The following is a 26,028-nucleotide window of genomic DNA, read 5'->3' on the forward strand; positions in this document are numbered from 1 at the left end:
ACTAATTTCAGGTGCATTTCTTTCCAGTTAATTATTCTAAGTGTAGGTGCATATCTCTTCCCCAAGTTGTGTATTGTTGTAAGGCATAAGCTGTATAAATCATAAAGTCATGGTTCCCCCACCCCCACCCCCCAGACAGTCTCACTGTAGTCCTAGATGATGGCCTCCTGCCTTAGCCTCCCAGAGCTGGGATTACAGTTCTTAATCTGGAGTTTGATATCAGAGTTTTCAAAAGAACATCTTACCTGAGTGTGATAGTTCATGCCTATAGCCCTAGCACTTAGGAGACTGGGCTACTATGAATAGGAGTTTGAGACTAGCCTAAGTTAAGATATATAGTGTCATTCCCCCTTCCCCCCCTCCTTTTTTGTCTTTTTTGCTTTCTTTTTTCAGAACAGGGTTTCTCTCTGTAACTTTGATTGTTCCAGAACTAGCTCTGTAGACCATGCTGACCTTGAATTCACAGAGATCTGCCTGCCTCTGCCTCTTGAGTGCTGAGGTTAAAGGCGCATGTTGCCACCACCACCAAGCTAAGATACAGTCTTAAGAAAAAAATAGAACTGGCGAGATAGTTTATCCAGTGAAAGTACTTGTTGCTCAAACTTGACAACTAAGAGTTATAGGTAAGGTACTTGCTATGTGGACATAAAGATCTGAGTCCCTGCAGGACCATGACTATTGGCAACAGGTATTTCCCAGTTGTGTATATTGTGACCAATTTTAGGAAAATAAGGGCGTTTTGTTTTTTATTATGTAACCCTTTATAGAAAGCTTTCTTGATAATTACTTTTGTTAGATCAGTTTTGGAAAACTACTTTTTATTGTTTTGTTTTGTTTTTTTGAGACAGGCTGGCCTCCAACTCACAGAGATCCACCTGCCTCTGCTTTCCAATTACTGGGATTAAAGGCTCGTAACACCACTGCCAGTGGAAAGTACCTTTTCAAGTATAATAAATTAGTTCAAAATATAGATTCCGTCAACTAATTTGATTCCATTTGCCCTTTATATCCATCCTGCTTATTTTGGGGGCTTATTCTGGGTGTTTATGATCTTTATCTTTTGGTGATTTAGGAACCAAACAACAGGAAATTGTTGTTTCTCGTGGGAAGATTTTGGAGTTACTTCGCCCAGACCCTAATACCGGCAAAGTACATACCCTCCTCACTGTGGAAGTATTTGGTGTTATTCGGTCACTTATGGCCTTTAGGCTAACAGGTGGCACTAAAGACTACATTGTAGTTGGTAGTGACTCGGGCCGAATCGTTATCTTGGAATACCAGCCGTCTAAGAATATGTTTGAGAAAATTCACCAAGAAACTTTTGGCAAAAGTGGATGTCGCCGTATTGTTCCTGGCCAGTTCTTAGCTGTGGATCCCAAAGGGAGAGCTGTTATGATTAGTGAGTGACTTACTTTATTTGCTCTTGAGTGTTTCTCTGATTTGTGTGTGTGTGTGTGTGTGTACTTATATAATACGCTACGATCTTCGCAGTGTTTTAATCTATCACTTAATGTGCTAACATTTGGCATTACATTTGTATTCTGTTTAATTTTGTTAAAGGTTTCCTTTTAAAATAGTAAGAAAGTCATAAAGTAATTTTTATATAGTTGGAAAAAAATAATTGTTCTGCAGCAAAGGCTGGGGTGAAAGGATCTTAGTTGTGTCGTCAGTGTGGTTGCTTTCTTCAGCCTGAAGTGATGATTCACATTCATGTCTCTTCTCTGAGGAGCTACTGAAGGAAACTGTGTATCTGATCAGGCCTCTAGAGGGCAACCCTTTGAACCACTAGGCCTAGTTCAAAGAATAGCTAACAAAAATATTACTTAGTATTGTGTTTCTCAGTGTTCTTAAGTCCAGGGCACCTTAAAACTTTGTGAAGAATTAGAGGGATATTAAGATCTTTTTTTCTTAGAAAGAAGGGGTTATAATTTTTTGATCTGCTAACAATAGAGAGTTGTACGCTACTTGTACAGTTAGTGATAACTGTTAATCTTATTTTAAAAGAATAGCATTGTGTATATCTAAGGTTCTTTATTCATCAAGTGGAAATCTGGTGTGTTTCATTTCCTTCAACTATAGGTGCAATTGAGAAGCAAAAATTGGTATATATCTTGAACAGAGATGCTGCAGCTCGACTTACCATTTCATCTCCCCTGGAGGCCCACAAAGCAAACACTCTAGTATATCATGTGGTTGGAGTAGATGTGGGTTTTGAAAATCCTATGTTTGCTTGTTTGGAAATGGATTATGAGGTACTGAAGACTGTCTCTCCCTCTTTCTCTCTTTTAATTCATTTCAATTTTTTTTTGTGTGTAAAATAATTACCTTCATTGTGTGGACGTAGGTCTTAAAGCCTTCTTTGTTACTATTTAAATGTTTTTCTCAAATCATTCTGGGGCGGGGAGGGGAGGTGTTTTGAGGTAGGTTTTTCTCTGTAGCTTTGGAACCTGTCCTGAAACTTGCTCTGTAGACCAGGCTGGCCTCAGACTTCAAAGCGGTCTGCCTTCGTCTACCTCCTGAATGCTGGGATTAACGGTGTGCACCACCACTACCCGCACGGCTCTTAAATTATTTTTTTCTGGCAGGTCTTTTTCACATTTAAATGCTTTACTGAAAACCTTCAAAATATTTGCACTTGACTATGTCACATTCTTTGCTGTGATTTAAGTGACGGACTGTGGACTGAGATATTTATTGGGAGGAGCTGCATGAGAGATTCAAAGTTCTATTTGATATATTTTTAAGAAGTGAAAGGCAAAGCATACTTACTACACTTTGCTCTGGACAGAAAGCAGCATCCTCTAGTAGTGGCATCCCTGGATATAGAATAGAGATTGGTGTCCTTGTAGCTCTACCATTTGTATAGTAGCATGAACTTTGTCAAACTGTTAGGAATCTGTGAACCTTTACTTCATTGTGTAAATACAAGGTCCTGTTATCCTTTCTAAGTCTAAAATTCCCTGATTAGTCTTTGTGGCACTGTCCTACAGGAAGCAGACAATGATCCAACAGGAGAAGCAGCAGCTAACACCCAGCAGACACTCACTTTTTATGAATTAGACCTTGGTTTAAATCATGTGGTTCGAAAATACAGTGAACCCTTGGAGGAACATGGCAACTTCCTTATTACAGGTACTTTTCTCCAGTGCTTCTTTGTGCTTTAAAAAAAAAAGTTACTTTATATGGGTGTTTTGCTTTTTTGTATGTCTATGGAGGCCTGAAGAAGATATTGGATCCCTATGAATTAGAGTTACAGACCGTTGTGAGTCGCCATGTGAGTGCTGGGAATTGAATCCCAGTCTCTGGAAGAGAACCAGTGCTCTTAATTAACTGCTAAGCCATCTCTAGCCTGTTTTGTATCTTTTACTTGCTTCATTTTATGCCCAGATTCAATAAGTTTGACAGCATAGGATTTGGGTCTTAATTTCCTATAGCAAACCTTAGCTTTGTATGTTTCTGTTTTTTTGTTTTTAGACAAGTTCTCATCCTTTAGTCTTGTTTAGGTCATCCAAACTCACCAGGATCTCATGGCAGTTCTTGCCTTCTTAGTTTCTAGTGTTGGAATTACAGATGTTGGCTACCATACCAAGTTTTATGGGTTCTTTTTTTTTTTTGAAAGTGATTATAGAGGAGGGGGGAAGGGGAGATTGGGCACCATATGTCTTTAATCCCAGCAGGGGATCTCTGAATTGGAGGCCAGCCTGGTTGGCAGAATGAGTTCCAGGACAGCCAGGGCTACCCAGAGAAACCCTGTCTGTAAAAACAAGCAAAAGGTGCTGTGCCAAGTATTTGAAGTATCTAACTCTTTGATAACTCTTACCCTCGGAAATATGTAGACAAATCAGTTTATGAATGAAAGTTTAGATGAAATACTCTGAAAAGCATTACTAATATTAATCTAAAGAGAAATTGGAGGTCCCCAAAGTGGCTTAACAAGGTGCTTGCCACCAAGCCTGAAGATCTGGGTTTGATTCTTGGAACTACAACCTCTTTGGTAGGAGAGAACCTACTCCTATGGTTGGCCACTGACCTTTATTCACGTCCATCTTCATGCTCAAATGTAACAGTTTTGTCTTCAGGTATTTATTTTTGTGTGTGAATGTGCCTGTGTAAGTTACTGCACAAGGACCTAAGAGGATGTCAGATCTGGAGCTGTAGTCATGGGCAGTTAATGAGCCACTGAACTTGGGTCCTCTGTGTGTTTTTAGAGACAGGGTTTCTCTGTGTAACTTTGGAGCCTGTCCTGGAACTCACTCTGTAGACTAGGCTGGCCTTGAACTCACAGAGATCCCTCTGTCTCTGCCTCATGAGTTCTGGGATTAAAGGTGCCACCACCCGGCATACTTAGGTCCTCTTAACTGCAGAGCTAACCCTCAATTACCATTTGTTTTTTACTGTTTTAAGAAAAAAATTTAGCCGTTGGTGGTGATGCACACCTTTAATCCCAACACTTGGGAGGCAGAGACAGGCAGATCTCTGTGAGTTCGAGGCCAGCCTGGTCTACAGAGTGAGTTCCAGGACAGATTCCAAAGCTCCAGAGAAAACCTGTCTCAAAAAACGGGAAAGAAAGAATTTCACCAGGTATGGTGACATGCCTTTAGTCCAAGCACTTGAGAGACATAGGCAGTTGAATCTTACTGTATCTTTTTTTTTTTTGGTTTTTCGAGACAGGGTTTCTCTGTGGTTTTGGAGCCTCTCCTGGAACTAGCTCTTGTAGACCAGGCTAGTCTCGAACTCACAGAGATCCGCCTGCCTCTGCCTCCCGAGTGCTGGGATTAAAGGCGTGCGCCACCACCGCCCGGCCGAATATTACTGTATCTGAGGCCAGTCCTGGGCATGTATAATGAACGAGATGCCTGACTCAAAAAGAAAAAGAACACAAAATATATTTGTTCAGACAAGTAGTAAAATAATAAAAGCTATTTATTTAAAAAAACTGTAGGAGACTATATGGCTTTATGTGAGTATCAGAACTGAGGAAGGGGCCTGGAGATGTGACTTAGCAGCTAAGATCATTGACAGCAACAGCACCCCCACCCCCCGGGATATGAGATTACAGGATGTACTTTAGCTTAAAGCTTTTAAGTGGTTCTCTTGTTTGTATGGAAAGCACTTTGCCAACTGGGCCCCTGAGCTCCCTGACCAGCAGGAAGGAACAGTCACCAGACGAGGATTCTTCTCAAATCACGCTTTATTGGAGCCTCTTGGTTGTAGGGAGAGCAGAAAGCAAGGAGCCCGGAGCTCTGAACTATAGCTGCTTATATAGGGAGTCTGCCTAGCAACTTTGATACTTTGATACTTTAACTGCTTTTCTGGAGACCCACCGGCAGGAAAGAAAGCAGGGGAACATCCTTGTCAATTACAGACCAGGGGAAATGTGGGCAGCTAGATCACAACAACTCACCCTGTTTTCCGGTGGAAGAACTGCAACCCTAATATGGAGTTATCTATCAAGCGAGGCTAGGGCCAAATGCCATCTTGTAATGGCAGCTATTCAAATCGGCTCCCAGCAGGCCCCAATTTTTTATTTATCTATTTAGTCTTTTGGAACTGTTTTATAGCTCAGACTGGCTTCAAATCTTTCAGTGTAGATAAATCTTGAATCTTTGATTCATCATTCTCCTAGGTGCTAAGATTATAGATGGAAACTACCATTTCTGGCTTTGTTTTAATACAGGTCAGACTAGCCCCAAACTCACTGTAACTGAAGGTTACTTGACTTTTGATCCTCTTGCCTCCTCCACCTCTAAAGTTCTTGGACTAACAGTGAGCATCAGGGGGAAGAAATATTTGGTTTGCTTGTCTTTTAGCTTCTGGCACTCAACCTCATCAGTGGGAAAGACAACAGTTAAATAAAAGCAGGTCAGAGTAGTTTACGTCACTGTTAAGCTTTTTTTATTTTTTCCTCTCACAGTTCCTGGAGGGTCAGATGGTCCAAGTGGGGTGCTGATCTGTTCTGAAAATTATATCACCTATAAGAACTTTGGTGACCAACCAGATATCCGATGTCCAATTCCCAGGAGACGGGTAAGATCTTTGTCATAGAGGAAAGATGTTGTTAGGAAGTGAATTACATTTTTATGATTACAGGATAGTTGTTTTCTCTCTCTTTTTCCCCCGAGACAGAGTTGCTCTGTGTAGACCAGACTGGCCTCAAACTTACAGAGATCCACCTGCCTCTGCCTCCTGAGTGCTGGGATTAAAGATGTGTCCTACCACCACTTGGCCTGACTCTTTTTTTTTTTTTTTCTTTTTCGAGACAGGGTTTTTCTGTGGCTTTGGAGCCTGTCCTGAACTAGCTCTGTAGACCAGGCTGGTCTCGAACTCACAGAGATCCACCTGCCTCTGCCTCCCGAGTACTGGGATTAAAGGTGTGCGCCACCATCGCCCGGCTCTGACTCTCTTTTTTAATATTTTATGTGCATGCATGCCAAGGAGGTTGCAGGACAAACTTCAGGAGTCAGTTTTGGACTTCCATCATGTGGGCCTCAAATTTGAACTTGTGTTGTTAGGCTTAGCAAGCTTCGCTGTCTGCTAAGCCATCTCACTGGCCCCTAGTATATCTTAAATTTATCTGTTGCCAAGTTTTAGTTATTCGAAGAAATAAATGCTGTTTTTCTAAAATAGGTATTTTTAAAATATGAAATTACTATTTTGTTTATTATTATATAACCCAGAATAGGATCAAAACTTTGAATTTAGCTCAGGATAAACTTGTCTTTCTGTAATCCTTGTGCCCTTCCAAGTGTCAGGATTATGGTCATGTGCTGCTGTGCTTCGTATATTCAGTTCTTGGACACAAAGCTTTGTGTGTGCGAGGTGAGCACTGCCTATTGAGCAAACTATCACTTTACTAAGGTGGTACCTGCCTGTTCACTTTATTGTGAGCTCACAGACTATGATGATGGTCTTTGAGTTTTGTAATTACTCTTTCCTTTGCAATCTATTTATCCTGTGAGTACATTACCGATCTTATTCCTGCATCAGTTTTTACATTGTTTCCCACTCAACTTTAATCTATTATTAATATTGGCTCTAGGTTTAACCTAATAGGGTTTAATTAGTTGATCTGTGTGGAAAGACATTAATTTCCTAAAAACCTAAGCAGAAACTTAACCTTGACTAAAAATAGTGAAATCAGCCTGTTGATCAGACATTTCCTGAGCATCTAACGGCCAGGACTTTGCTATAAAACTTCATATAGAGTTTGCTAGCAGAAATATTTTATGAGACGTTAACATTAAAAACTCAGAGCAACAGAATTTGGTACTGCACTGATTGGTTGGTGATGGATGCCTCATGGCAGTGTGAATGTAGTTTTTGTTTTTAAATTTTTACTCACAGCCTGAAATGATGACTTTAATTTCATGTCTCTTCTCTGACATTTTTCTCTGGAGATGATTTTTGCCTTACTGATCTGATCAGGCTACAGAATTGGAATATTAGCTGTTTTTTTTTTGGTTACTGGGCGTTTAGTATATGTTTCTAACAGACAAGTTGTTTTGTTTTGTTCGCAGCTACTGTGTTTAATATTTGTATGTTAGTACACATACAAATATGTGTACTTGAGTGTTAAAGTTCTGAATTCTAGAGTAAGGAGTACCTATTTCTAAGATGTTGGTTATATATTTGGCCTTGCTAGAATGACCTGGATGACCCTGAAAGAGGAATGATTTTTGTGTGCTCTGCTACCCATAAGACCAAGTCCATGTTCTTCTTTTTGGCCCAAACGGAGCAGGGAGATATCTTTAAGATTACTTTGGAGACAGATGAAGATATGGTAAGTAGACAACGGGTGGGGTGGGGAAATATGCATTTGTTGTAGTCTATTTTGATTTTTAATTTGAATATAATTTAAAACCATTGTCTGAAGTACTTGGTGTATATATATATACATATATATATACATACATACACACACCTGTAAGATTTACAAAGCTGCTTTGCACCTGAGTGAAGATAGGGAGAAAGTTGATACTTGATAAGTCGGAAAGAGGGCTTTTGCCTTGTCTTATTGCATCTTGCTTTGTCTTATTTGGAGGCCTGCTTTATTTTTGTTGTTGTTTTTTTCGAGACAAGGTTTCTCTGTGGTTTTGGAGCCTGTCCTGGAACTAGCTCTTGTAGACCAGGCTAGTCTCGAACTCACAGAGATCCGCCACGGAGGGGGAATGAATCTGGGGAGAGGGGAGGTGTTGGGGGCCTGGAAGAAGTGGAGGGAGTGGAAACTGGCTAGGATGTATGGTTTGAGACAATCTATTTTTAATAGAAAGGAAGGAAAATAAATACAGATAACTTAAAAAGTAGTTATTTTGGGGTTTGAATGTAAAATAGGTTTTCCCATTCTGGCTAACAAGTCTTGTAAAGCCATAACAGTAATTTATATGAATAAGAGAAAACTCATGTCTTAGGAGTTGATAATATGTATGATCTTTTTTTGACTTGGTCCTTAACAATGGGCAATTTTAGTTATCTAGATAGCTGTTTAGTTATAAATTGGTATGGTTCGTAAAGGTTAGGTCCTCATTTTCTGTACCTTATAGGGTCAGTCTAAATCAAGTTTGGCATTGAAACAGAACAGTAGACCATGTATAAGCAAATCAGCCTTGCAGGTCTAAGTTGTCATTTGATTGCTTATGGTTTAGATACTGAGCATAGTGTTTTACGTATTTCTGCTTGTGATGTATAATAGCGGGCTACTGTGGCCAAGCTGCACTTGCCTTTACACTAGTCTTTTTGCTCCAGGTAACTGAGATCCGCCTGAAGTATTTTGATACTGTGCCTGTTGCTGCTGCTATGTGTGTGCTTAAAACAGGCTTTCTTTTTGTGGCATCAGAATTTGGAAATCAGTAAGTAATGCTTTTATTGTCCCAGTTTACTTTGGTTACCACAAATAGTAAAAGGGCGGTGTGGTTTCAGGACTAGGGAGCTTTTCACAGAATAGTTAAGGTTTTTCTAAACAAGTATTGCTCTAATTTTCTATATGTACGATACCATGTACATATAGAAAGCTCGAAGAGGGGAGGGCATCTGGAACTTCAGTTCCATATGATTGTGAGCCATCAAAATGTGAACACTGGGAACCAAACTTAGGTCCTCTACAGGAACAGAAAAGGCTCTTAAACCACCTCTACCGACACCACCGAAGCATCCCTCCAGTCCCATTTTTGTGTTCGTTTTCTTGTTAGCTTCCTTTACTTCAGTGGCTTCAGTCACTGCCTCTGAATATCTGTAAAAATATCTTTAGCTGAGTGTGTGGTGGTACATACCTAGATCCCAGCCCTTGGAAGGCTAAGGCAGAAGAATATCAAGTTCAAGCCCAACTTGGGCTACATCGTGAGATGATTGTCTCCAGAAAACTAAAAACCAGAGAGGTTTCCACAAATACTTCTTGTGCAGACCTAAACTTGAAGTTCACTAGTACTTACACTTTCTGCGCACATCACCAATGTGCTGTTGTCAAGATTTTTTTGCTAATGATTAAAGAGCCATTTCTAGTAACTTAATTGATTTTTCCTCTGCTGCTTTTTGTGGTCACAGTCTAAATTCTTTTGGGTTTCCTGCAAAAACCCAGATTTTATAGAGTTGTCTCCACACCTCAACAAGATAGGACAATCCTTAGTTATATTTTTTCCTAGGTCTTTGTAATAACAATCTTTGATGGATCTTCATTGCCAAATGGAAGAAATCTGAACTCTAGTTTCCAATTTAAAACCAGTATCTACAACTTAAATTACTTACATAAATGGCAAGGTCTTGCCAGTATCTCTTGTCATGTATACAAAGACTTTACTAATTTAAACTCAGTTTTCTCATAATTAAAATGTAGATACTTTCTAGGAGTTTGTGCTATTTCTGACTTGTTTCCAGTGGAAGTATGTATGGTTATATAGGCCAGGTGTCAATATCAGGTTTCTCCCTCAAGGCTCTTTACCTTATTTTCTGAAACAAGGTCTTGCACTGAACCTGAAGTGCACTGATTTTGCATATACTGGCTGGACAAAGCTCCAGGGATCCGTGCCTGTCTCCTCAGCTCTGGGATTATAAATGGGTACTGCTGCATCCTGATTTTTATGTGGGTGTTGGTTGTGAATGAAGTTTTTCAGCTAAGTTTTTTGATCAAATCCAGGTATACCGAAATCTAACTATGCTCAATCGTTTGCACATAACCTATGACAAAGAAAGTCTATTTGCTTTTCCCCAGTTATTTATATCAAATTGCCCATCTTGGAGATGATGATGAAGAACCTGAATTTTCATCTGCCATGCCACTAGAAGAAGGAGACACATTCTTCTTTCAGCCAAGACCACTCAAAAACCTTGTGCTGGTTGATGAATTGGACAGCCTCTCTCCCATTCTGTTTTGCCAGGTGTGGCCTTATTAAGTCACCTCTACATTGTGTCAGCCCATTATTAAAATGAAGTGCAATCATTTAAAGTTTTTTTTTCAGATTGAATTGTAGTCTTAAGAACAACCTGTCTGTTGAATCACTGCTGTGGAAAACTGGTAGTTAAAGAAGTTCAGGGTCTAAAACCTACCAGTCTGTGAGGGATGTTTTGAGACAGTCTGATTCTGTGTGAACTAGTCTTAAGTATAGTTGTGAGCTCGCTGTCCTCCTGCCTTATCTCCTGAGGTCTGAGATTAGAGGTATAAGCCTGCCTAATTGTGTAAGATTTGAGTTCAAGACTGTCCTTGGTGCAGTTACGTAGGAGTTAGCCATATCATAAGCACATATATAGATATGTAACTGATAATGTGTCTAATAAATTTTTGAAGTCATGGTTAGGGTAATTGGAACACCTGAGAATGTAGGTTAAAATTGTTTTTATGAGTGACAGTTATAATTATTTGGTGTAATTTGATAATTGAAGGAAACACTAATTTCAGGTATAGGTTATATAACAATACTTCATTTCACTCAGTGTCAAAGTTCCTTTCTGATTTCTGAACAAATTGTATGTGTTTTGTTTCTTTTTCTTAATCTGTCTGTTTTATCTTTTTTGTTGTTGTTTTTTTTGTTTGTTTGTTTGTTTTTGTTTTTCAAGACAGGATTTCTCTGTGCATTCCTTGCTGTCTTTTGGAACTCACTCTGTAGACCAGGCTGGCACTATTACCTCAGAGGCCTGCCTGCTTCTTCCTGCCTCTGCACTCCAAAGTGCTGGTATTAAGTGCACTGCCACCACCTAACAATTTTTTTGTGGGATTTGTTTTCTTTCTTGTTGTTCTGTTGGTTGTTTGTTTGATATAGAACACGGGGGGACGTTTCTCTTTTTCCAATCAGTAGCCCTTAATATAACTTTAAACTAGAGACTAGTTTTTCCTCTCATAGTCAGGTTTGAAAACTTAGTTTAATAGACATTTTCCCCTTGTTGTGCAGATAGCTGATCTGGCCAATGAAGATACTCCACAGCTGTATGTGGCCTGTGGTAGGGGACCCCGGTCATCTCTGAGAGTCTTAAGGCATGGACTTGAGGTAAGATGAATTTCTTGGTTCTCTTGATGGTGTAAAAGGAAGGCCAGCACAAAACATTATACAGACTTACTTCAGTGAGGTCAAAGATGAACTACCATTTCTGTGAACAAATCTTGATGGTGTAAAAGGAAGGCCAGCACAAAACATTATACAGACTTACTTCAGTGAGGTCAAAGATGAACTACCATTTCTGTGAACAAATATGTACGCTTTCTTGTCCCTGAAGTTCATGGAGTTTTACCTTTTCCTTAATAGAATGGTAACTCCAGGTTCACTACCTATGACATCTTGGTGGAAGAAAATAATATTTTCTGTGATCATTTGAAGTTAGAGTTTGTAGTTGGCAAGCTAGGTCTTAAGAGGATTCTTTGTCTATTTTTCACCAATTTTTGTTAAAGTATAACCAAGTTCAATGTTGTTTTGGAAATCTGAAAATATTTTCACTGACAAAATACTTCACTAAATCTTCAGTGGCCTTGATCAGACTTAGAAACAACACGTGTGCTTGCTTGACTTTCCTTTTTCTTTTTTTCTTCTCTTCCTGGCCTGGCCCTCAGTCCCTTTCCTTCCTTCCTTCCTTCCTTCCTTCCTTCCTTTCTTTCTTTTATTTTTAAGTTTGTTTTAAGACAGGGTTTCTCTGTGTAGACCTAGCTAGCTGTCCCAGAATTTGCTCAGTAGGCCTGGCTGGCCTCTGCCTCCTGAATGCTGGAACTAAACACAACCACTACCACCTGGCTTCCTTTGTTGTTTTTAAAGAAAAGGTCTCACTGTAGCTAGGACTGACCTCAGACAGCTGTCCAACTGTCCCAACCTGCATGCCAGAGCTGAAGTTCTCGATTATTTACTGCTCATTGGCTCCCGGTGAGGATCAGCTGCCCACTAAATCTTTCCACACAAAAGACAATTTTGTGTAGTGTAGATAAAAGACTCCAGAGTTGATCTTTAATGCCTTGCCTTCTGTCCTTACAACTTTATAAACAGAGCTTTTGTTATATTTTGAAAATGGTTAAAAATAGTTATTGCTTTGTTCCTCCGTCTTATTTTTTTATTAGTTGAGTAGCATATTTGGACATAAGTTTTACTCTGAAGTTTTTTGTGTGTGGGGTGCGTTTCGAGGCAGGGTTTCTCTGTCATACAGTTCTGGCTGTCCTGGAACTCAATCTATAGAGAGGTCCGCCTGTCTCTGCCTCCTGAGTGCTGGGATTAAAGTCGTAGCCATCACCACCCGGCACTGATGAAGTTCTTATGTCTTACTGTTGTTCTTGGAAACTCAAAAGGACATTGTCTTGAATTTTCTTGTTCTTCCTAGAAGATGTAGTTACATAGCACAATGCATTAAGCACTCAGTCTCTGGGTCATTTAAAAATATTTACTTAGAGTGGCTTTACATAACAGAATCCCAAAGGTAATGAATACAGAGTTCATGTATGATCTGTTGTTGACTGTCCTTAAGGAGCATCACAGTGTAGTCGGAAAAAATTGTACCGGTACTGTTTGCTTTCTTTGAGTCACTTGTACCGTGATTGTCAGCCCATGAGTAAAACAGTATTTTTCCTAGTGTGTGTGTGGCATTTGCATCTGTGAAGAGATGTTAGAGAAAGCAATAAAGTTACTGATTTAGATGGTTTCATTTATTTTCAGTGGTGCTTGTCTTTTTTTAAGAGTATAGACTTGGCAGCTCCAAAGGAAGTATATAGTTTGGCTGTAAACCTGTACCCTTCTATATGTTCCATAGCTTTTTGTTGTCTGTCATGGAGATTGCCAGTGCCTCTAGTTTTGGGGTTTTAGGTTCCACAAAGTGGTCCAGTTCTTTACCTTACTGTACAGTGTGGGGCCTCTAGAGGCCTTTGGGATATTATTACCTAGCATAGTAAGTAGTAGAGTTTCATGCTCACTGGATCTGTGGTTTGCTTGCTCTTCTTTTAGGTGTCGGAAATGGCTGTTTCTGAACTCCCTGGTAACCCCAATGCTGTCTGGACAGTACGTCGGCACATTGAAGGTAAGTGTCCTTTTCCTCGTAGTCAAGATGGGACTTGGGAACCATTGCTGTGGGAAACTTAGAAACTGCATGCATAATACCGCTTTATCTATTACCACAGAAACTTCTGGCACAACACCATAGTTTTTGAGGCTTCTGGTCAGGGTACTTTCATTTACTGCTGCTCATTCTGAAAGTGGATAGCGAGGGTATAGAGTGGCTGTTTATGTTTTAGTTACAGCATAAACATTTCAGGATCAGCAGTTGCCTGTGTGATTTTTGAATTTATAAAGCTCTGGTTTCACCTGTGTAAGAGGTATGTTCTAAGGGGAAAATTGTTTTCTCGTTGTACTTGAATTATGTTTTCATTGTGCTAAAATTACAGTGAAAGTCAAGATTATAAAACCTATTAATTGGTCCGTTCTGCTCATGCCTAAAAATGTTTAGATTAATTGAGTGGAATCAATTTCAGTAGAAAAGGAGTCATGAAGGAGATGGAATCTGAGTTTTTTTAATTAAAAATGGTCACCTCAAAACTGAAAGTCTTGCACTTTTATGGTACGCCAGTGATAAGAATGTCTTATGACATTGAATTTCAGTCCCATAGTAGAACTCTTGTCATGCTTCCGGTGGTTCCCTGTGGAGCAGGTTATTGTTCTGAGACCTTATTTTCATCTTTTCTCTCAGGAATGTTGAACTAGTGAAATCTGGCCAGCAAACAAAGCTTTGGCTGGAAAACAGCTGTAATTCTGCCTGAGGTTTAGATGTTCTAGTTGAATGGAACAAGCTGGAGGGAAATGGGAAATGTGTAGGAGGAAAACTTTTTAGAATGTTACGTATTTTATTTTTTGTGGATTTTGTTCTCATAGTTGGAATCAATTGAAAGGGGAGTGTCATCAGGAAATTGATAGGCTTGTTTTAGCTGAGAAAGTGGTTGAATATTTGGTTTGAAGAGATTTCTACATAGAGAAACTAGTTGTTGGTGGTCTTAATTTTGGTGGATTGTAATAAAAAGGTTCTAATAAATGTTATTTAGATTAGTTAAACTAGAAAGATGCTTTGAGAGATCTGCTGCTTTTAAAGGTAGATCTCATTGTTTACTTAGGCTAGCCTAGAGCTTGTTGTGTCCCGAGTGGCCTTATATTCACAGTCCTTTCTCAGCTTCCTGAGTACAGTGATGACAGGCATGTGCCCAGCTTCTAATTTTTAGATAGTTTTTGAAAGTTTTAGAGCAGATTTAGGTTTGCTGAAATTACTCCTCGTTTTTATGAAGAAAAGGCAGAAAAATCTCAAGTGTTGACTCTAAAATCAATACATCTAAATAGCAGAAAATTATCTCCTGAATCCTAATTCAATGCTTATTTTGACTAACTCTGGTGGGAGTCTATAGTATTGGTTTCTTGTGTGCTTTCATCTTGTAGTCATCTTTCAGAGTAATTAACGTAGAATTTCTGTCTTAGAACGTTTGTCATATAAAAGAGACTGGAGTAGTTCAGTGGTAATGCACTTGACAAGCATGCATAGGGGTTTGAAGCCAGATCTATACTATAGAACCACCAAAAAATTTAAAAAGACAGGTATGCATCTCCTGTTTGCACTGATGTGAAAGTGTAAGCATGCTGGCAGGAGGGGTTATAGGACGGGAAAGAGGCTTATTTGAAGGTGAAGGAAGGATTGTAGAGAGAGAAATGTTCGCCAACATAACTGATGGGCAGTTTCTAGTGTGATGGAACTGGTAGTTGAAATTGATGTTCTCTTAAATATCAAAAGCTAGGAAGCAACTATTTCCTGATCAGTTTTACTTTTTACTGTACTTAGGGGCAATTACCCTCAAAAACATGATAGGTTTCCTGGTCATTTTCTTTCCAGATATCCCACGTTACTACTGAGTGAGCATTCCTCTATCCACACGTGTTTCCGTCTTCAGGCAAATACTAACCTTGGCTGGTACTTGGTGATGTATACTACCAATACCAAGCCTTTTTTTCTCTTCCACAGGTGGCTGGTGAAGGTGCTGATTATCACAGGTGTGTACCTACTGCTAGGGTCTACTGTGGGATCTTATAGGGAAAGGGATGACCTGCACAGGATACTGAGGCTGCCCTAATGGTGTCTCTCAGAGGGAACTTTGCAGTTGGATCTCAGTGTGTATCGTAGTGACAGTCACCCATCTGCTCGCTTATAAGCTGGTCTAAGGCATAAATAAGCCTCTCTTTTCCCTCAGAGTCTGAACAGTACGTCTAGTTGGCTTTTATGAAACTGAAAGAATGTATAACTAGCAAAGCACAGCTTCAGTCTCTTTTAGAATTATCCATTCTAGATGTATTGACTGAAAGAGTAGGACCTCAAGAAGTATGTGATGTGTCACAGTAAACTGAAGCAAGCAGAGCCAGGTGCTCTGAATATCAAATGAGAAGGAAATACAGAAGATCAGTCATCTACATTGTAGCTCTCTCTTGTTACCTTTTGGAGAGGACTATTTGCAGAGTAGTTGATCATACAGCAAGAAGAGTAAAGCGTTCCCTCTCTGGGCTGCTTGATAGTGCTCCAGAGGGTCAGCAGGGAGAGAGAAATTGAAGTATTGGGCATTAAGAGCTGTTTTCTTACCCTAAGAGATTCTTCCCTGAGACAGAAAGAAATAATTTTCATGTAAGACTCACAACCTCTAGAAAAAGGATTTATTTATATAGTTCTTATGCCTGAAGCATTTTTTTTTCCTGAATGTCAGCTTTTACCCCGTAATCTCCATAAGAGTAATAGTAATTAATCTGTTTCAGGACATTGCTGGAGAATAGAAATAGTAGAAGTTATGGTGTGCTTGGTATTTACTGGGAAATGGGTATTTTCAGGAAATCTGCAATTAAAGGAATTTTAAAGCTTTAGGCATTGTTCTCTCACGTGTTGAGTCATTTAGTCAAAAGTGTGACCCCCTGCTTAAGTTCATTGAACATTTCCTTTATATCTGAGTAGTCTGAACTGGTGGTTAAAGGGGAGGTGTAGCCCTGGGCTCCCCTTCTCAACCCCATTCTCTTCATGTGTAAGTGAAAAATTGTACGACTTCTCTTCCAAAAAGACTCCTTTTCCCTCTCAGCTAAGGGAAAACCCTGGAAAGTGTGGCCAGTTAAAGCCCTTTATGGATTGGCTTTAATTTAGTCTTACACAACTTTCAAGGTACCAAGTTTTAGTAAATAGAAATATGAGATATGGTGCGGTGTTTTTACAAAAATAAGCAGTTTGTTACTACATGTCAGAAATTCAGAGCTGGAATAGAGTTTTAAGGTTGGTGATGGGTTGAGATTAATTTAGGTCTTTCTCTAAACTATAGAAATCCATTTAGAGACAACTATATCCTAATTTCCTTTTTAAATATTGCTTATTATGGTGTATGTGTAGACACAGCGTGCATGTGGAGTACAGAGGACAACTTTGTGGAGTCACTTCTCTCCATCCTTCTTTATGTGGCTTCTGTGGGTGGAACCCTCTGAGCCATCTCGTCAGGCCTTAAGTCATTTTATAATAGCAAACAGTGCTTTGTATTATGAAGCCATTATATGTGATGTCTCCAGAGCACTTGACACATGCTAACAGTTACAACTGTTTTGGGGGGGGGGCGGTTTCGAGACAGGGTTTCTCTGTAGCTTTGGTTCCTGACCTAGAACTAGCTCTTGTAGACCAGGCTGGCCTTGAACTCACAGAGATCCACCTGCCTCTGCCTCCCAAGTACTGTGGTTAAAGGCGTGCGCCACCACTGCCCAGCTCAACAGTACAATTGTAAAATAGCACCATTTATCTGGTCCAGTACTATTCAAGTTTTGGAAGTTGTATTTGTACTTTGTGAGTTACCACTCTACTGGTCCAGTCATCAGAACTTGCCTGTTGAAAAAGGTCTTTGGTTCTTCCTTTTCAGCCACCCTTGTTGCATACATGTATTAACTGGAAGTTTTGTCAAGCAGCACTTAACCCTTACTGTGTGAAGCAGTTTCATGACATGATTTCTGTTAAAAAATACTGATTACAACTCACCAAACTATGTTCTGCTAATGGGGTAGCACTATGTACACTACACCAATAACATGTCTTTACTTCACCCCTCTTATAATGCTGATTCTAATCATTCTAATAAGAAGTGATTTTGGAGTAATACAAACCAAAAATGGTTCTTGGTGTGGGTAGAATACTAGGTTAGTCCCTTAGCATTGAACTCTGACAAGACGTAGGGCTAGCAGAGCTCTTTAGCTGCCAGTCTCATTTAGTGCCTTGCTCTGTTATTCTGTCCTTTGTTTAACTGATTTCTGGGTAGAGCAAAAGGTGACAAAAGATTGATGTAATCATACAGGTACAGAGTGGGGGAGGAATCTTATTGAAAATAAATGTGCCTTTATTTAGTATGTGTGCAGTGTTCTAGATTGTGGACATAGGCAACTCAGAAATTGTTTTATTCTGTAGAGTGAAGGTATGGGAAATAGATGCCCTTTGACAATGGGATTCTTCAGGGGAAATTATTAAAGATGCCTTTATATAGAAATCAGATCTTAAGACCTTGAGAAACTCATTAGTATTTGTTTATTCAATACTTTATGAAAAACAAATTCTAATAAGATTGCTCTTAGCCACTGTGTTAACATTTTTAAACAGTGAAAAACTAGAAAGGTCAAGGACTTGAAAATATCAACATTCTCCCTTCTCCCATTTTCTGCTTAACTGGTACTCTTCTCTCATTCCCAGTTCTAGTTCTAGAATAACTAAATATGCTCAAACCTCCAGTAGTCCTTTTTAGTCACTAAAATCTTTAGTCACTAAAAATTATATTCTTGCATTAGCTCCCTTTGGAAGAAGTTAGGGTTGAGGGTCTTTTTTTTATAGATTTTTGTTTGTCTTTTGAGACAGAGTCTCACTACATAGTTTAACTTCCTTGAATTAAGAGATCTACCTTCCTCTGACTTCTCTAAAGTGCCCAGAATTGAGGAGTGTCCCACCACATCTGGCTGGTCTTTCTAGTTCTCATAAAATATTCGTTAAACGGGTCAGAATTATGCAGGATTAGCTTAGTTGCCCATCGTGCAGGAAACTCTGGGTTCCATCTCCAACATTTTATAAGTTGGGCATGATGTTACATTTCTGTAATTCCAGTACTCAGGAAAGAATCAGAGGGGTCAGAAGGTCATCTTTAGCTATATAAGTGATTTGAATCCAGCCTAGGCTACATGATATGATACCCTATCAGTCACTCAACAATTGGCACAGATTTCTCTAGTTTTTGCATGCACACACAGCTATTTAAGATTTCCATAACTTTTATTTATTTTTGTCTTGTCCCCTCTGATATCTTTAGCAAATGCCTGAAGAGAATTCTAGTTTTCAGAGATAAGAGAGGAAGACATTTGTATTCGATATCTTTGGGCATTTATTTGTAGGTTGCGAGGGCCCTCAGTCATCTTTTGGACCATCCTGTTCTGTGTGTGCATGTGTGTAGTGACTACACATAGGAGTGGTGTGGAAGGCTTCTGAAACTCTTAGTGTCTCACTTGCCTTTCTAATGCTAGTAAATTTGAGTTCTTTACTAACCACTCCTTTCTTTTCTTTTTCCAGATGAGTTTGATGCCTACATCATTGTATCTTTCGTAAATGCCACGCTTGTGCTATCTATCGGGGAGACTGTGGAAGAAGTGACTGACTCTGGGTTCTTGGGAACCACTCCAACCTTGTCTTGCTCCCTATTAGGAGACGATGCATTGGTCCAGGTGAGCTTGCTTATCTGCTCAGCGTGCTGTCATGTTGTTATGCTGTGGTGTACTTGTATTCATGTCTTCAGGAAACCTCAGGGGGTACATAATGTTTTATCAACATAAAAAAGTGTACTGAGAATTAATTCCTTTTAGATTTTCACTAAGCAATTTAAAACCTAACATTCCCTATGCTTGCCATTTCTGTTACAAAATCCATTATTGCTGTTCTCATCTTTATCAAGTAGGCTTTGGACTTCTTTGAACTTGTGTAGCAAAGCATGAACTTTTAAAAAAAATCTTTAAAAATTAATTTGTCTGGGCTCTGCTAACTCTAGTTGATATCTAAATTTCAGGTTTGCCAGGCATGAGAATCATTCTGGGTGATATTCAAATTGCTAGTTACATTTTGTTCTTTGACTGACTTCTAGGTGTATCCAGATGGCATTCGACACATAAGAGCAGATAAGAGAGTCAATGAGTGGAAGACCCCTGGCAAGAAAACAATCGTGAAGTGTGCAGTGAACCAGCGGCAAGTGGTGATCGCCCTGACTGGAGGAGAACTTGTCTATTTCGAGATGGATCCTGTATGTTATTTATTTTTTTGTTGTTGACCATGTGTTATCTTTCATTATGGTTTTTGGACTGAGATTCTGAAGCTTGGTAATACTGTTATCAGTTTATATAATATTGGGTATTGGGAATGAGCATGTTCATAAGACAGTCTGGCCCTTTTAAAGATTTATTATTATTATGTATATGTATTTGGGCCTGCATGAGTTTATGTGCACCATATATATGTGTGTATGTGTGTATGTATGTATGTATGTATTTTTTTTATATGGACATAGTGTTGAATCTCCTTGAAACTTGAGTTATAAGCCACCATGTGGGTGTTGGGGACCACACTTGGTTTTGCTAAGAACAGAGCAGTAAACACCTAACTCTTGAGGTCTTTCGGCCCTAATCTGTTTTGTTTTGTTTGTTTTTAAAACAGGGTCTCTTTGTAACCTTGGCTGGTTTGGAACTTGCTCTGTAGACCAAGCTGGCCTTAAACTTAAAGAAATCCACCTGTCTCTGCCTCCTGAGTGCTGGGATTAAAGGCATGCACCACCATTGTTTGACTAATCTGACTTTTTTTTTTTTAAGATTTATTATGTATACAGGGTTCTACCTGCAGGCCAGAAGAGGGTGACAGATCTCATTACAGATTGTGAGCCATCGTGTGGTTGCTGGGAATTGAACCTCTGGAAGAACAGCCTATGCTCTTATCCTTTGAGCCATCTCTCCAGCCCAATCTGGCCCTTTCTAAAGAACAAAAATTAGTAAATCTCATTCAGATTAGAGTTATGTGAAGTCCTCTTGACAGTGAAATACTTGCTAATTTTTTTGTACCTCACCCTGTAGAACAGACTGGCCTCAGACTTGGAGATCTGCCTGTCTCTACTTCCTGAATACTGGGAATAAAGGTGTGTGCCATTATTATCTGGCCCACCTTCGTTATCTAATGAATATTTGGCAAAGATTTATTTTCTTCTCTTTGTTTTTTAATTATGTGAGTACTCTATCTGTATTTCCAACATTATGTCAGAAGAGGGCATCAGACCCCACTGTAGATGGCTGTGACCCGCCATGTAATCACATGAGAATAGAACTCAGGATCTTTGAAGAACCTCCAGTGCTCCTAACTGATGAATCATCTCTCCAGCCCCCAGTTTTTGCTTTTGTTTGTTGGTTGTTGTTGTTTTGCTTTTTAAGATGGGTTCTGATCGGATCTCTGTGAGTTCGGGCCAGTCTGGTCTAGAAGAGCTAGTTCCAGGACAGGAACCAAAAAGCTACGGAGAAACCCTGTCTCGAAAATAAAAAAAAAAAAAAGATGGGTTCTGATGTAGGACTCTAGGCTGGTGTCAAACTCACAGTAATCCTAAGCAATTCTTCTGTCTCGGCTTCCTAAATTCTGGAATTACACTTAGGAGTCATTGTGCCCGACTTTTGCCATTTTATATGAACTCTTCAAAAATCTCTACTAGAGTTGAGATTTGGTTTTAACCATGTTTCAGTTCACTTTCACTCAGGTGTTTTTTGGCAGAAGGGTTTTGTTTTTGAGGTGATCTCACATAGACTAAATTGGCCTTGAACCCTTGGTCCTCCCTTCTGTCTCCATGTGCTGGGATTATAGTCTTGTACTACCACAGCTGGCTTCATTCAGGGTTCTCATGAAGTTTATATTCCTGTTTCCTGGTCTAGGTTAGTTTATGTTTGTGCCATATCCTGCTTTTTGTCAAAGATATTTTTATTTTTCCCCCTCTGAGATATTAACGTGTTAGACATTAACCTGTGAAGTTGATTATGGGACCTGAAATGGTGAAATTCTTGGGCATTGACTATTATTACAAGGGAGATGTGAGACAGGTGCTAGTAATGTAGCTCAGTTGGTAGATCCCCAGCCCTGCATAAACTGGGTGTGATTGCAGTACTCAGTGGAGGCAGTGGGGCCTAAAGTTCAAGTTCATCTTTGGCTACATAGCTAGTATAAGCTACATGAAACTGTTTCAAAAGCAAAAAGAGGATGGGGGGCTTAACCCATCGTCTTCCTTTCGTAGGCACAGAGTTTGGGGGTGGATTATAGCACATAGACCTATTTTACTTTCCTTCCTCACAGTCAGGACAATTGAACGAGTACACAGAACGGAAGGAGATGTCAGCAGACGTGGTGTGCATGAGTCTGGCCAACGTACCTCCAGGAGAACAGCGATCTCGATTCCTGGCTGTGGGATTGGTGGACAACACTGTCAGAATCATATCCCTTGACCCATCAGTGAGTGGTCCCCTCAGTTTTGTGGGTGGAGCCTAAGTTTGAAACTATTTCTTCCCCTCCACCCTCTTAATTTCTCTGTTTCTGAAGGTCCAACAACAATCTGATCTCTCAGGCTTACTTTGACAAGCTCTATAAACTGTTGCTGTTTTTGATTCTCAAAACACACCTCAGGAATCTTGGTTGTAGTTTAAAGATACTGATTTGAGACTGACTGTTAAATCTTTTTGACATAGGACTTGAATTACTTTTGCAGTGTATTCTCTATTTTATCTGTATTAAAGTGTTTTGCTTACATGTCTGTATGTGCACCAGATGTCCGATCACCTGAAATGGATAATTTTGAGCCACCATGTGGATCCTGGGAGCTTGGGTCTTCTGGAAGAGCCACAAGTTCTTTTAACTACTGGAGCCATCTCTCCAGCCTTGCCCTTTGTAGTTTAAAACTCCAAAACTGTTTGTTAAAAGGAGATTTACTTGTTCTATAGCCTTTACATTAATTTCAGGGAGATAGTCTTTGTTTACTTTGACTGTTGCCCACTTTGACAAAAATAAATAGCAGTTCCCAAAGTTTATTTTGAGATTTAGATTTAATGACTCTACTGCCTCAGCTTATTTTAGGGGTTTTCTTTGCCCTCGAGAAAGATCCTACTTCAATTTTAATAACCTGTGGGTATATTCTTTTCCAAAATTGATTATTTCTTAATGGCTTGTTTGTTTGTTTGATTGATTTTTTTTTTCCTTCCCCTTCCACAGGACTGTTTACAACCTCTGAGTATGCAGGCTCTCCCAGCCCAGCCTGAGTCTCTGTGTATTGTGGAAATGGGTGGGACCGAGAAACAAGATGAGCTGGGTGAGAGGGGCTCTATTGGCTTCCTATACCTGAACATTGGATTGCAGGTAAGAGGTCCAGGGGTTCATACTGATGCCAGGCCTTCTGTAGCTAGCACTTATATTTTCATCCAGTACAGGCTTTTTTTTTTTTTTTTTTTGCTTATGGTTCCAGCCACTTTATGAAGGTCATTTTATAGTGCTGTCATAGATTCGTTTCTCTTAGTTATTTAGAGCATACAGGTGGGGACTGGAGAAGTGGCTCAGATCAAGAGCACTGGCTGCTCTTCCAGAGGTTCTGAGTTCAGTTCCCAGCAACCACATGGTAGCTCACAACCTTCTGTAATGAGATCTAGTGCCCTCTTCTGGCAGTCAGTACCTTTTTTTTTTTTTTAAATTTAAGAAAAAGCATATTAGGCAGGCCTGGCAATAGTATGCACAAAGAGTCTTCATATCTGGTAAAAATACTTTGTGTTTGATGCCTTGGAGAATCCTTAGTAGTCATAATGTAGTTTCCACAGTACTCCAGCCTTTTGAAATTCCTCACAGCTCATAATTGACCACATTCGCTCTAGTGAAGCCCTGGGTGTCCCAGTAGTCAAGGCAACCGAGCTTGTCATTGCACTTTGGAAAGCAGAATCCTAGCATAAGATAGTAGCAGTGCTCTCGCTATGTGCTTTTTATTTCCTTAATCAGTATTTACATAGAGACATCACTTAGATGAGGTTTTCTGCTTTTTAAATTTTACTTTCTCGTTTAGAAATGCTTCAGCATGAGACACAAACTAATATAATGAGCCTTCATCTCCCCCTTTTCTTAGAGTATTTTAAAGTAAATCCAGGGCAATAAGTTATTCCACCTATATCTAGTAATGTTACCACCATAGTATTTTGCTTTAAGTAAGTAATAATGTCATACCCACCAAAATTAGTAACCGTTTCTTAATATCTGAAACTTTGCATGTTATAATTTCCTCCTGAAAATTTATGGTTAGTGCAGACCATAGAAGTTGGCAGATGATGGAGCATGATTTTGATCCCAGCAGGGGGGCAGGCCAGAGGCAGCGTAGATCTGAGTTCCAGGATGAGCCAGGAACAGGAGACTGTTGCACCCTGTCTTCAAAAAACAAACAAAAGTTGATGACATTTATTCCTAACTATTTTGGGTAAGGGAAATAGTAGTTAAAGTACTGCTGCTCGCTCAGTGTTGCTTTCCATTAGGGAGTATACAATGTCTGGAAATGTTTGTAATCAAGTTGCTGTAAGACAAAATGAGGTCTATTCCTTTGCCCAAAACATAGTTTATACAGGAGAGGGATAAAGGCTCTCTCCCACCACCACCCCTTCTTCAGTCACTAATTTTACAGATAAGGAGTTGGGGTCAACAATCACCCTAGTTGAGTCTGATGAAGTAGGGATTTTGTTGGTTCTGTTTGCATTATAAACATTCTTACTTCAGCCTTGAATCAGTCATCTCTAAGAACCTTCTTCCTTTTTGGGGAAACGATACTTAAAGATAGTCAGTAAATCTCTTTTTTTTTTTTGCTATGGGTCTGTTTTTAAATTATAAAAAATAAAAAAATAATTTTCTATGTGTAGTATGCATGTATGCATATATATAATAAGAATTTGTATTTAGATGCTTAGTAACTATGAGAGAATGAATGAATTGCTGATTGTTGGGGTGTTGTGATTTGTTTTCTGTTTCACCAACAAGTCATAATCCTTCTGTTGTTTTATGTTAAAGTAGCCAAGAGGAAATTTCATAGTTAAAGTTTCCATCGTGAGAAGGCTTTACTTGTTCGTATCTTTTTTATTAGAATGGTGTGCTGCTGAGAACTGTCCTAGACCCAGTCACTGGGGACTTGTCTGACACTCGAACTAGGTACCTGGGGTCCCGTCCTGTGAAACTCTTCCGAGTCCGAATGCAAGGACAGGAAGCTGTAAGTAATAAAAAGACATTTGGATATTGGTGCCACTGTGAACTTGTTGACTAATTCACTTTGTACATGGTTTTCCTGTATGTAAGGAATCCTGGGTTCTTTTGAGAGGGGTTGTGGGAACAGGGTTTCTCTTTGTATCCCTGGCTGTACCGGAACTAGCTCTGTAGATCAAACTGTACTAGAACTCAGAGGTCCATCTGCCTCTGCCTCCTGAATGCTTAGATTAAAGGCATGCGCCACCACTACCTAGCTGTTCTGGGTTCTCTAACCTAGAGTTTTCTGAGAATTACTTCATGGCGTAGCACTGTGACATTATGAGGTTATAGAAATTTTCAGTATTGATCCTTTGAATCTTTTCTTTAGGCCGGGCTACCAAGAATGGGAAAAGCTGGAAACCTTGCATTTATGGCAGGATTATAGTGACTCTCTACCTAATAGAAAAGAGAGCCTAGGCTTTGTGCTAGTTCTCAAAGATACCTTATTTAATTCTACAGCTGTCCAGCCTTGTAATAGACTCTCGTTTATGTTTCCGAGAATTGTGATTATTGTAGCTTGATGTTCTTGTTTTTCTATACAACAAGCCTTATGATGTCTCTTCTTTGGGCTCCCTTTGCTTAAAAGTGCCTTTGTGGGTTTCTAAAATTGGAGACCAAAGTTGAGGTTATGTGTTTGGTCAATCTACTGTGTTTGAGCTTTTCCTGGTATGATTAGAGCTCTTTTCCTCTCCAGGTTTTGGCCATGTCTAGTCGCTCATGGTTGAGCTACTCTTACCAGTCCCGTTTCCATCTCACCCCTCTATCTTATGAGACTCTGGAGTTTGCATCCGGCTTCGCCTCTGAACAGTGTCCTGAAGGCATTGTTGCCATTTCCACCAACACCTTGAGGTGAGAAAAACCTTATTTTGGGGCAATGCGAAGGCCTCTCAGCCTGTGGTTCTGCCGGAGTTGGAGTTTGTACAGCAATGGCTAAGAGCCACCTCTTTACCGGGAGAGGGTGTTGCAGTTGAAATTTAGTTTGGCTCAGGATTTCAGACCAATGAGCCAAGTTTCAGTGCTTGGCGTTTAGCTTCTGTTTAGACTTTTTTGGAGCCAAGTTTTAAAACTTACTACACTGTAGTCTTATACTTTAAGATTCATGTTTCCTGATGAAATGGTCGTGTCCCTGGATTAGTTTTAGAGCAAGTGTTAAATCTCTTTTAACTCTTACTGTGTTTTCATCTACAGAATTATATCTTCATTTTAATTAATTTGCTGTGTAGCTCTGGCTGT

The 26,028-nt window shown here is 39.6% G+C and overlaps 1 protein-coding gene and 2 non-coding genes across 4 annotated transcripts in view; all 3 read left to right on the top strand.

The window, feature by feature from the left end:
• Sf3b3 (splicing factor 3b subunit 3) overlaps positions 1–26,028 on the top strand; it is a 39,399-nt gene that overhangs the window by 2,398 nt on the left and 10,973 nt on the right. For both annotated transcript variants that reach the window (XM_075977321.1, XM_075977322.1), the window contains exons 3-17: positions 1,073–1,399; positions 2,080–2,252; positions 2,991–3,132; positions 5,915–6,027; positions 7,643–7,780; positions 8,743–8,846; positions 10,202–10,367; positions 11,376–11,471; positions 13,398–13,470; positions 19,039–19,190; positions 19,604–19,759; positions 21,835–21,990; positions 22,744–22,887; positions 24,638–24,760; positions 25,490–25,644. In XM_075977321.1, the coding sequence (XP_075833436.1) occupies positions 1,073–1,399; positions 2,080–2,252; positions 2,991–3,132; positions 5,915–6,027; positions 7,643–7,780; positions 8,743–8,846; positions 10,202–10,367; positions 11,376–11,471; positions 13,398–13,470; positions 19,039–19,190; positions 19,604–19,759; positions 21,835–21,990; positions 22,744–22,887; positions 24,638–24,760; positions 25,490–25,644 (2,218 nt within the window). The remainder of the gene's footprint in view (positions 1–1,072; positions 1,400–2,079; positions 2,253–2,990; positions 3,133–5,914; positions 6,028–7,642; positions 7,781–8,742; positions 8,847–10,201; positions 10,368–11,375; positions 11,472–13,397; positions 13,471–19,038; positions 19,191–19,603; positions 19,760–21,834; positions 21,991–22,743; positions 22,888–24,637; positions 24,761–25,489; positions 25,645–26,028) is intronic.
• LOC142853230 (small nucleolar RNA SNORD111) lies at positions 1,686–1,762 on the top strand. Its single transcript, XR_012911148.1, has one exon. It is a non-coding gene; the product is annotated as a small nucleolar RNA SNORD111 (small nucleolar RNA).
• LOC142853229 (small nucleolar RNA SNORD111) lies at positions 7,342–7,429 on the top strand. Its single transcript, XR_012911147.1, has one exon. It is a non-coding gene; the product is annotated as a small nucleolar RNA SNORD111 (small nucleolar RNA).

This window comes from Microtus pennsylvanicus, chromosome 6, assembly GCF_037038515.1.
Source record: "Microtus pennsylvanicus isolate mMicPen1 chromosome 6, mMicPen1.hap1, whole genome shotgun sequence".
Classification (NCBI taxonomy): domain Eukaryota; kingdom Metazoa; phylum Chordata; class Mammalia; order Rodentia; family Cricetidae; genus Microtus; species Microtus pennsylvanicus.